The 11,743-nt window shown below is 34.4% G+C and overlaps 1 protein-coding gene across 25 annotated transcripts in view; it reads right to left on the bottom strand.

Moving 5' to 3' along the window:
* Nucleotides 1-11,743, bottom strand: part of FRYL (FRY like transcription coactivator) — a 285,578-nt gene that overhangs the window by 191,444 nt on the left and 82,391 nt on the right. For 12 of the 25 annotated variants that reach the window (XM_031664438.1, XM_031664439.1, XM_031664434.1 and 9 more), the window contains one exon: nt 10,983-11,108. The exons of 3 other annotated variants lie outside the window; for them this stretch is intronic. Coding sequence is in view for 9 of the 22 variants with exons in the window: in XM_031664421.1 (XP_031520281.1) it covers nt 7,225-7,420 (196 nt within the window). In the remaining 13 variants the exon portion in view is untranslated. Of the gene's footprint in view, nt 1-7,224; nt 8,586-10,982; nt 11,109-11,743 lie in introns of those variants that run through there. 10 more of the 25 variants (XM_031664426.1, XM_031664425.1, XM_031664422.1 and 7 more) reach the window with 4 other exon arrangements.

An 11,743-nucleotide genomic window follows, 5' to 3' on the forward strand; every position in this document is an offset into this window, starting at 1 on the left:
CCCATCATGACTGTAGGTATTCCCAGTATCCCTCCTTTGTCATGAGAATTCCCGGAAGATAAGAGAAGACACGAATACAACAACCCAATAAGGCTTCTCCTAAATCCTCCAGTGATTACAGTCTGAAAAGTACTCTGAAGACCCTGTTAAGAAAAGGAACTTATTTCACACTATGACACTATGAAAGCCCAGTGCTTCCAAATCTTATTTGTAGCAGGAAAAAGAAGTCCTGACCTCCTTCACACACTTACATAGTAAGTGTGAGGTTCTATCTTGGTCAGGCTGAAAGTTCCATAACAAACTGATTACAATTTGGAGCTCAGGTTCTTCCTGGCATTGCGCTGCCCAGCAACCTTTTTTTTTTTTTTAATCACTTCTGAATTCCAAACAATTCTCCATCTCCTTCAGTGTATCAATATCATAAGCATTTGAAATGTCAGAAACCTCAACTCAATTTTCTCCCAGGACCTTCTCTAAACTCCTTAAGAATAGTCTGGTCTTCAATGAAGACTTAAGTCACTCATTACCCACTTTGCTCCCTTCTAAAAAGAAAGTGGCCTGTCATGTTATTCCTCTACCCAATATTAAGAGTATCAAACAAAAATATTGTAATCTGGACTTAACACAAGTTAACAACTGAGAGCAATGGTTCTACGAAAACAAAACTGAAAAGATCACTTACTAAGGAAATCCAGTTAGTAAAATAAGTGCTACATTGTGGGTTGTCCCTGCTAGTGAGCTGTGCTGAATACCTAGAGAGAGGTATACCAGTATACGATTTAAACATTTATATATCATGAAGTCATTAACGCTTTGTAATGAAATGGAACCAATATGTGTGTCTTGTTTTGTAATAGTCATGTAAAATAGTCATTTACTTAATCAGTTTATCTTACCACAGTGCTACAAAAACTAATTATCAACTGATCATTAAAGTAAAAGACAGTTTCAAAAAGTAATGTTTAATATACACTAGAATTAAAGTTTTTTCCTATTAAAATATATCTTAATTAAAATGAAAGCACCAAAAAAGTATATGCTCTTTAATAGAATAATAAAACTTAATAGATACAGTAGTCTTTATTTTTTTAAGAGACAGAGTCTCGCTATGCTGCCCAAGCTGGAATGCAGTGGCTATTCACAGGTGCCATCGTTGCATACTGCAGACTGGAACTCCTGGGTTCAGGTAGTTCTCCAGCCTCAATCTCATAAGTAGCTGGGACTACTGGTGCATGACACTGCACCCATCAGACACACTAGTCTTTTAAAAAAAATACTGTATACATATTCAAAAACATCAAACAATAATGCAATGCAACAGAGTAGAAGGAGCAAATGCCTTATTTTAAAACAGTGGCATGGTTATACCACTTAGTAATCCAAAGACCTCAAATAATTTAAGTTTCCATGAATGTTTCAAATTCTAGATAACGACCTGTCTCACAGGGTTGTCAAGAGGACTTAGACAGATAACATTCACTCACTTTAATCAGTGAGCAACTATTATGTCCCAAGCCTTGAAACACATCAAACAAAACAAAGTTCATGCTCAGCTTATATTCTATTTGATGGGGGGAATGGAACACATATGTACTAAATAGGTAGACAAATGAGATCACTTCAGTTATTAGTAAAATAAAACAAGTTAACAGTGTCCAGAATATAGATGGTGCTCATATGTTTCTTTCATTCTTAACGGTAGTATATATCTTCTTCTGTTAAATGTATCATTGTCTCTGTTCTTGATGAATTTTATAAAAATCAATGTTAAAATAAATTGTTTTTTGTCACATTAACCCTTATCCTTGATTCCAAATGGAATGAACAACAACAATATTGATTCCATCAGAATAAAATAACCCAATCCTAGAGATAGAAGGACTTCGCAGCTGTTACCCAAAAGTATATGGAAACACACACTGCCGGGTTTTTATGATCTCCTCATGACTATACCTATAATTCTCTCTTCAACAGTCAGAAAACATTGTAGTACATTCTGAATCAGTAAATATCTTCCTCCCACCAACCTTTATACTTGAATATAGATATTATATGTTCCAATTCTACTAGTATTTATCAGTGTAACCTGTCTTGGATCACATGATTAGGACTTTACACACACACACACACACAAAAACAGCCTAGGGATATTTAAGCATCTCATGAATGGGATAAGATTATATCACATATAATATGATATATATGTGATCATTTTGATTTATTTTTTATTAAGTAGTAGCAGCAAATAAATGATTTATTTCTCTTAAAATCTGCAACATAGGGAGGCCGAGGTGGGCAGATCTCGAGGTCAGGAGATCGAGACCATCCAGGCTAACACGGTGAAACCCCGTCTCCACTAAAAATACAAAAAATTAGCTGGGCGTGGTGGCAGGCTCCTGTAGTCCCAGCTACTTGGGAGGCTGAGGCAGGAGAATGACGTGAACCCGGGAGGCGGAGCTTGCAGTAAACCGAGAGATCGCTCCACCGCACTCTATCCCAAAAAAAAAAAAAAAAAAATTGCAACATACAGCAATACATAGTAGAAGCCCTTTGCTGTAAATCACAGCTGTTGTCTAATTATTTAATCCAAAACTCCATTAAAGTAGAAATCAGGGGGGAAAAACAGATCAAGAGGTTCACTAAAAGTTGTATTTTAACTTAAAATATAAAATTCATGTTTATTCCCCAGCCTTTTGATATAGTGCCAAGGCCTTATCTTGCAAGGCAGATACGCTGATTACATCATTGTCTTTTTGCCTGAAACAAAACCCATGTACATCAGCTATAACTTCAAGCTTCAATTTATTTTTTCTTTTTTCTTTTTTTTTTTTTGAGACGGAGTCTTGCTCTGTAGCCCAGGCTGGAGCACAGTGGCACAATCTCAGCTCACTGCAAGCTCTGCCTCCCAGGTTCATGACATTTTCCGCCTCAGCCTCCCGAGTAGCTGGGACTACACGGGCTCCCGCCACCATGCCCGGCTAATTTTTTTGTATTTTTATTAGAGACAGGGTTTCACTGTGTTAGCCAGGATGGTCTCGATCTCCTGACCTCGTGATATGCCCACCTTGGCCTCCCAAAGTGCTGGGATTACAGGTGTGAGCCACCGCGCCCAGCCAAGTTTCAGTTTTTTTAAAGTGGCACAAGAAACTGAAGGTATCCAAGGGCAAAATTCTTCCAATCTTGTATACTTTCCTGGCCTATATGTAATTCAAATGCACATTTTTTTCAGGAATTCATCTTTATGAAGTCTAACCAAAGCATTCAACTTCATTTACACTGAAACAACTCTTGCTTTTGAATTGCACACTTTACTGAATTATGTAATATTTAATTGAATTACATAATCACAATAATAAGTATAACTGGCATAAACAGATTTGTTTAAAAATATAACCGATTCTTGTTAAGCCCACAACTTAGCCTATTAGGAGCAGAAATGGTACCAGAGAATTTCATCAGTGTGTAGTAGTGTGCTACAAGCATTTAAAAATATATTTTACAGAGGAATAGAGGATATTGGTGAAACCAAAGAGTTGTTTGAGAACTTCTAGGAAAATTTTTAAAATATTAGGCTACTTAACATTTAAAGAAAGTTAAAAAAAAAATTATCAATAGCAAAGAATCTTTAAAATATCATTCCCTGCAAATTACACATATTTTTGTTAAATCATAAACATCTATAAATAATTCTGTAGTTAAAAGCTGCAGGCAGATTTCTACATATTCTAAGCTAGATTTATTCATGGTTGATTCTCTCACAAATGTACAACTGTCAATACAGATTACAATCTTATCTAAAATCTCTTAGAAAAAATAACTTTTTTTTTTGAGACAGAGTCTCCCTCTGTTGCCCAGTTGGAATGCAATGGTGCGATCTTAGCTCACTGCAACCTCCGCCTACTGGGTTCAAGTGATTCTCCTGCCTCAGCTTCCCAAGTAGCTGGGATTACAGGTGCCTGCCACCATGCCCAGCTAATTTTTGTATTTTTAGTAGAGACAGGGTTTTGCCATGTTGGCCAGACTGATCTCAAACTCCTTAACCTCAGGTGATCCGCCTGCTTCAGCCTCCCAAAGTGCTAGGATTACAAGCGTGAGCCACCGCACCAGCCTGAAAAAATAACTTTTTAAATATTGAATTAGTAATTAAAGAAGTTAGAAACAACTGATTCAAGTATAAAGCTTTGAGATTACATGCCAGTTTTTCTCTAATAGCTCTTTCTTTGCATCTTTTTACGTGAAATCTCTCCATATCATCGATTTCTCCTTTCATTAAATGAACAAAACTGGGAACACCCCTTAGGTGAACTGTACTAGTCATATTTTTATGACTTCTGGCTAAACCACTGCATTATCTCTATCCCAGAACCACCAGTAAATAGGAAGTAAGATTCACTTATGTTGAGATGCAAGTAACCTATGTGTACATTGGTATGAACGGTTGTATTTACAATTTGTATATGCAATATAAATTTAGTATCAAATCTTGAGATTCAACAGAAGGAACTGGCCGGGTGGGGTGGCTCATGCCTGTAATCCCAGCACTTTGGGAGGCCGAGGCAGGCGGATCACGAGGTCAAGAGATCGAGACCATCCTGGCCAACATGGTGAAACCCTGTCTCTACTAAAAATACAAAAATTAGCTGGGTGTGGTGGCATGTGCCTGTAATCCCAGCTATTCGGGGGGGCTGAGGCAGGAGAATTGCTTGAACCTGGGAGGTGGAGGTTGCAGTCAGCCAAGATCGTGCCACTGCTCTCCAGCCTGGCACCAGAGCAAAACTCTGTCTCAAAAAAACAAAAAAAAAAAAAGAGAGAGAGAGAGAGAGAGAGAGAGAAGGAATTGATCAGTGCATTGAAATGGAAGAGCCAGACACTTTAAAACCAAATCTCTCTACATAAATTGCCAAATAAGTTCTTTACAAATTTCAGTAGTCATTTCCTAAGGTTGAATTCTATTTTTTTTTGCTTCCCCATCCTCAGTCCTGAATTTTATTTTTGAAGAGAAAAATCATGCAAGAGTTATTCCACAAAGAACCTCTAGCCTCAGAAATTTCAACAGACATCAGATTATTTGTTGTTTCATGATTATGCTTTATTTTGATCTTGATTAGTAAAAACATATATACCATGGGAAATTCTTAATCAAACAGAAACTGACTGCTAATTTGCAAATTAATACAAATTATAAAATCTAAGTATTATACCTTGTAACATGTGTGCTGTATTTAAGAGTATAAGATAGTCTTTAAAAAAAAAAACAAGTTAAGAGATAAAACTAAGGAGTCATATAAACAGGCATACCATATTACATTTAAATACCAAGTTCAATTACGTAGGCTGTAGTAAAGTGAAAAAAACAACTAAATGATTCAAGTAACTGCACATATTAATATACACATATTTTCACTTATGCATATACACTGTTGAACACAAAACCAAGTACTGGCTGATTTATAAATTTTTTAATTAAAATTAGGAGGTGCCAACCCATCAGTGGCATCATTTCCACTTCTACTCAAATAAGCGAACAGTATAAAAAACTGGTAACTCCTAATACCAGTACACAGTAGACATCAATATATATTTCTTTCTAAAATGTAAAAGCTCCCTCTTTATTCTTTTACATAACTGGTATTTTTTAAAAAGAAAGTATGGTTTCTCATAAATATGATACTATTTTTTAAACTGACATGAAACGATGCTAGGGAGAATATAAGGTAATAGGAATTCTCATATCCTACCCTAAGGAGCTTAAAATCATAATGTTTTCAAAGGTAATGGCATTGTCTATCAAAACTTAAAAGGCAGTAGAACAGAAGATAGGAGAGTCCAGGAAGAGCAGGGGGAAGGTGAGGGAATAGGGAGAGATTTGTTAAAAGATACAAAATTGCAGCTAGATAGGAGAAATAAGTTCTAGTGTTCTATACCACTGTAGGATGACCATAGTAATAATATACAGTTTTAAATAGCTAGAAGGAAAATACTGAATGTTTCTAACACAAATAAATGAAAAATATCTGAGATGATAGATATGCTAATCACTCTAAGATCACTATACATTGTAAGTATCAAAACAGCGCTATGTAACCATGAATATGTACAATTATGATGTCAATTTTAAAAAATAAAATGTAAAACAATTTTAATATGAAATTTTATACTAATAAGTAATTATCCCAAGGTATGAAGTATCAATGAATATTACATAATTATTTTTAATAACTAAAAAGTAGTCATTCTAAATGTTCCTCTATAAGGAACTGAATAAATCATTATATTCACACAACAAAGCGCATTTCAAATGAGACAGGAAGATACCTATGATGTACTAAATGAAAAAGCAAGTATCAGAATGACTTGGACAATAAGTCTCATTTTGTCAAATTATGCTAATAAAAATGTGTATGTGCATGCTTACATATGTATACATATTAAAATATGCATAGAAAACAACTATAATACATATCAAACTTGCAGAAGGTTTACAGAAACTCCCTTCTACTAAATAGCACATTAATTTATAGGCACAGCTATTTACTCCCTAAAATTAAAAAAAAAAAATAAAGAACATTTTAAACTGTGTTAATCAAATATCTGAAAACTTGAAGCATTTTTTCATCTTTTTCCTAAGTAATTTTCCTTTCCTCTAATATTTGTTAGTTACTATATGCAAGCTGATGTTTATCCTAAAACATATTAACTATTATTCTCTCAAACTTTAAAGAACATTATATTTAACTTTGCAGGATTACACATAACAAAAATACTATGATACAAAATAATCCTTGTTCTATTCAAAGATTTAACTTTTTAATATTTCACCCCAAATATTATCTTTTAAAATAAAACAATGGAACATATTTTTAAACAAAATTTAAATGGTTTCTATAGTAACAGATAAAATTCAGTATCTTATTTTTTGTTTGCATATCCTATAGGCATAACTAATATATTGTCAATAACGTTTCAAAAATATTTTCCAAAGACCATCAAAACTATTAAGTACATTAAGTTTTATCTTGACTTACAGCATAAATATTTCTCCAGCTATACTTGAAGAAAAATTTTATTAAAAAAGTAGGTCAACTATATACTTCATTAAACATTTTAATATTTAAACTTGATTTTCAAAATAGTTGTGCTCACTAGAATTCATACTTGCAAAAATAGTTTTACTTTTCTAAAATACTTTTTTAAAGGATGGAAAGAAATATGTTTCTACTTTACCTAGTTGTTGGTGTTCGTATTTGTCATAATTACTATGACAGAAATTGGTTCTGCCTTGCTCATCTACCGTCTTCTCAGATGAAAGCGAGCTCAGATGTTTCATCTTAACTAATCTTGGGGAACTTTCCTGAGTACTAGTATCCAAAACCACATCTCCCGAAAGAATGGGAGGAACAACTCTCTTTAAAAAATCCATTTCAAGGTTCTTCTACATTACTAGACTCACAAGCACACAGAAAGGTGCTTATACCAACTTCCTCGATGAGAAGTTCAGGTACACTATTTGTGTCAAAGAGCAAATAAACGTCATGTGAATTTAGGCGGTGCTAAACCCCAGTCAATTGCCAGCTGTTTTGAAGCTGATTTTTAGGACATTTACTGTTCATGCTGATAACAAACCAAACAGCTATAGACCATGAAACTGCACTTCATGTACACCTACATGTACAATGGGTGTTAACGACAATACTGAGACCATAAAATGTTGAGCATCCAACTAGTTTAACATTTACATTTTGAAAACTTTCACTGTGATCACGTAAAGAGAAATTTACTTTGGCCTGAGGTGTGTCTGTCTTTTAAATAAGTTTAGAGTTGATGTGTAAAACAGTAACTTGTATTCAAAAGATAATTCTTATCATTTTGAAAATTCACTAACACACCTCAGGAATGTCAACCTTTATAAAACATGAAAAGGAGTCATTTAAAACTTTATTCTATATTACGAACATTCTAAGGTGACTTTTAAATGCCAAAAAAAACCTCCCTATTAAAATCAATGATACTTATCAATAGTAATGGTGAAAACTTTGGCATGAAGAACCAAAAAAAATTTGATAATTTTAAATATATGGATCTAAAAACATAAAGTTGAAGAACTGAAAGTATAAATTCTTAAATTCAAGAAACACAGTCATAACATTATATGATTTTCAAAATAATTAAGCACCCTACAAAATATTTTCAAATAGCAAAAGTAGTCAATCCTACTGCCTTAATGTAATTGAGAAGTATAACAAGAGAATCCAATAAAGGAATACCTACAAAAGACTTTGAAAACTGAAAGTTCTCTCCCTTCCTTTGCCTGCGCTCTGGTGTGGTTGTTAAGTGAACAAGAAGGAAATGAAAACACAAAGGTAACAGGGTAAAACCCCTAAGCAATCATATCTATAACTTCTAATGACACATAATAATTTTAAAAATCTGATTCACTTAGTGAAATACAATACAATCTCATTCTTCCAATGCTCAACATGAAGAAAATGATTTGCATAGTATTTCAAAAGATGAAGCACAAATGGTCTACATAGAAATCAGAAAAAAAATCATTGAAAAAATTAACTCTAGATGGATTAAAGACTTAAATCTAAGACCTAAAATCATAAAAACCCTAGAAGAAAACCCAGGCAATACCATTCAGGACATAGGCATGGGCAAAGACTTCATGACTAAAACATCAAAAGCAATAGCAACAAAAGCCAAAATTGACAAATGGGATCTAATTAAACTAAAGAGATTTTGCACAGCCAAAGAAACTATCATCAGAGTGAAAAGGCAACCTACAGAATGGGAGAAAAATTCTGCAATCTATCCATCTGACAAAAGGTTAATATCCATAATCTACAAAGAACTTAAACAAATGTACAAGAAAAAAACAACCGCATCAAAAAGTGGTCAAAGGATATGGGCAGACACTTCTCAAAAGAAGACATTTATGCAGCCACCAAACATATGAAAAAAAGCTCATCTTCACTGGTCATTAGATAATGCAAATCAAAACCACATTGAGATACCACCTCATGCCAGTTAGAATGGTGATCATTAAAAAGTCAGGAAACAACAGATGCTGGAACGGATAGAGAGAAACAGAAACACTTTTATACTGTTCATGGGAGTGTAAATTAGTTCAAACATTGTGGAAGACAACGTGACGATTCCTCAAGGATCTAGACCTAGAAATACCATTTGACCCAGCAATCCCATTACTGGGTATCTACCCAAAGAATTATAAATCATTCTATTATAAAGAATCATGCACACATATGTGTATTGCGGCACTATTCACAATAGCAAAGATTTGGAACCAACCCAAATGCCCATCAATGATAAACTGGAGAAAGAAAATGTAGCACATATACACCATAGAATACTATGCAGCCATAAAAAAGAATGAGTTCACGTCCTTTGCATGGACATGAATGAAGCTGGAAACCATCATTCTCAGCAAATTAACACAAGAACAGAAAACCAAACACCGCATGCTCTCACTCATAAGTGGGAGTTGAACAATGAGAACTCACGGACACGGGGAGGGGAACATCACACACCGGGACCTGTTGGGCAGTGGCGGGCTAGGGGAGGAATAGCATTAGGAGAAATACCTAATGTAGATGATGAGTTGATGGGTGCAGCAAGTCACCATGTTACGTGTATACCTATGTAACAAACCTGCATGTTCTGCACATGTACCCCGGAACTTAAAAGTATAATAAAAATTAGAAAAAAAAGAAAAATGGGTAAATTTCTGGTTCTGAATTACTTTGTTTTTAATCCTTATTCTCCTGCCACATTACTTATTAAGTCAACTATCCTTTTTTTATTTATGTAAAAAGCATTAATTAAATATTCTTTCCATGTAAAGCATTAATATAGTATTAAGGTTCAGAGAAAGTTTAAGGATTTATTAATACAAATCTTGTCTCAAGAACTCCTATAGGAAAAAAACAACAAAGTCAAGTAAAAGACACAAATTTGTTGCCCTGAAGCAGGTATATATTCAACAGGAAAAAAAGCACTGATTTTTAGAAGCAGATTGTCTCTTAATCTTCAAGCATAAAAGTGTCAAAATTAAGATCCAATCAGTCTATTCCCCACAAACAGAAAAAACAACTGGTTAGAATGGTAAACTGCATGCCTTAATATACCTAAAACTCATTCCTTTCTCTCTCTGTCCCTCCCTCTCTCTCTGGATATGATCCCATGTTATTTCCATTTTATGTCTGTGGTTTTCCCCAGGTCTCTCTGCAGGTCGTCCTTATCTATGAAGCCCAGAAACACAGTGGTACATAGAATGCTAATTCATGTTTGTTCATGACATGCAAGACAACCATTTGTGTCACTGTTAACCTCACCATTCTCAACTGCACTTTCAACTGGAGAGAGGAAGGGGTTAAGGTAATAGGGACAGGATTAGGTGTTATAGAAGAGCCCATAGATTTTTCTCTGATTTGCTTCATTCAACAAATATTTGTTGAATAGCTTCTCTAATGATCTGTGCAAGATACACAGGCACTGAAGATACGTCTCTCTCTACCCAAAAAGCTGGCTACTTAAAAAGGGAAATAAACTCTCACAGTTACAATATTCTGCCTAGGGTTGGCCAAACCTTTGTTAAGCCTGCACTGCAGTTCAATTTTCTATGTTTCATCAGTTTCCTAGGCCCCCTCGTTAAAGGTGTTGATTGCTAATAAACATCGAAAGGATCCACTCTGAGACATACAACAAAGGGGACGCACTCCAGTAATGAAACTGTATTTATTATTAACAGGATCTATGAGGAGGAAATGCCACAAAGCCTTGTTTACATGTTGATACTTCTAAGCACTTTAGCTAACGATTACCACAACTTTCAACTCCTGGTATAATAGTTATAGGATCAAGAAATTATAGTAGAACCTCACAGCTAAAATACAGCATTTAAAAATCTTTTCAGACCTCAATCACTATTTAAACCTTGAGAATATTTACTATAATCTTACCGTATCACTTGAGACAGTAATTTCCTGGTGGTAACTTGGATCGTCTAATCCTATGACTCTTGAGTGGTTTCAGGAATTAAGCATTTAGATGTTACCCATCCAAGATACCAATAAATGGCTTCAGCTCTGAAGAAAAACAAAATACATTTACACATTAGGTGTGTTTATAGTAAGTACACCTGTATGTTACTCATATCCATCCCTACTTCTGAACACATTTTATACACCAGTGTCACCTAGTGCTGCAGATATCCTCCTTCAATAATGTTGCATGACATTTTTTCTAAGTTTTTTATTATGGAAAATTTCAAATTAGTGCAAAATTATTAAGAGTAGTATAATGAATCCCCCACCATTCCCAGCTTCAACAATTAACTCATGGCAAATCATGTTTCATTCATATCTTCATCCACTTCCCCCAACCTCTATCCCACCACCCTGGATTATTCTAAAGCAAATTCGAGACATAACATTTCATCTGTAGATAATTCATTATGCATCTCTCTAAGACAAGGATTTACTTTGTAAAAATAAGTTAATACCATTATAATATTTATATTAATAATACAATATCAACTACTAATGAGCACTCAAATTTCCCCAATTGTCTCAAGTGTCTTTTTAACAGTTTCCTCTAATCTAAATTTAAACAAAATCCATACAAGCAATTGTGACAATATCTCTTAAATAAATTTTAATCTCTAGTTTTTCTCCTCCCTTTCTTCTGTATAGTGACAATGCTTTTACTAGTCAATGGTTAA

Source organism: Papio anubis, chromosome 3 (genome assembly GCF_008728515.1).
Source record: "Papio anubis isolate 15944 chromosome 3, Panubis1.0, whole genome shotgun sequence".
Lineage (NCBI taxonomy): Eukaryota > Metazoa > Chordata > Mammalia > Primates > Cercopithecidae > Papio > Papio anubis.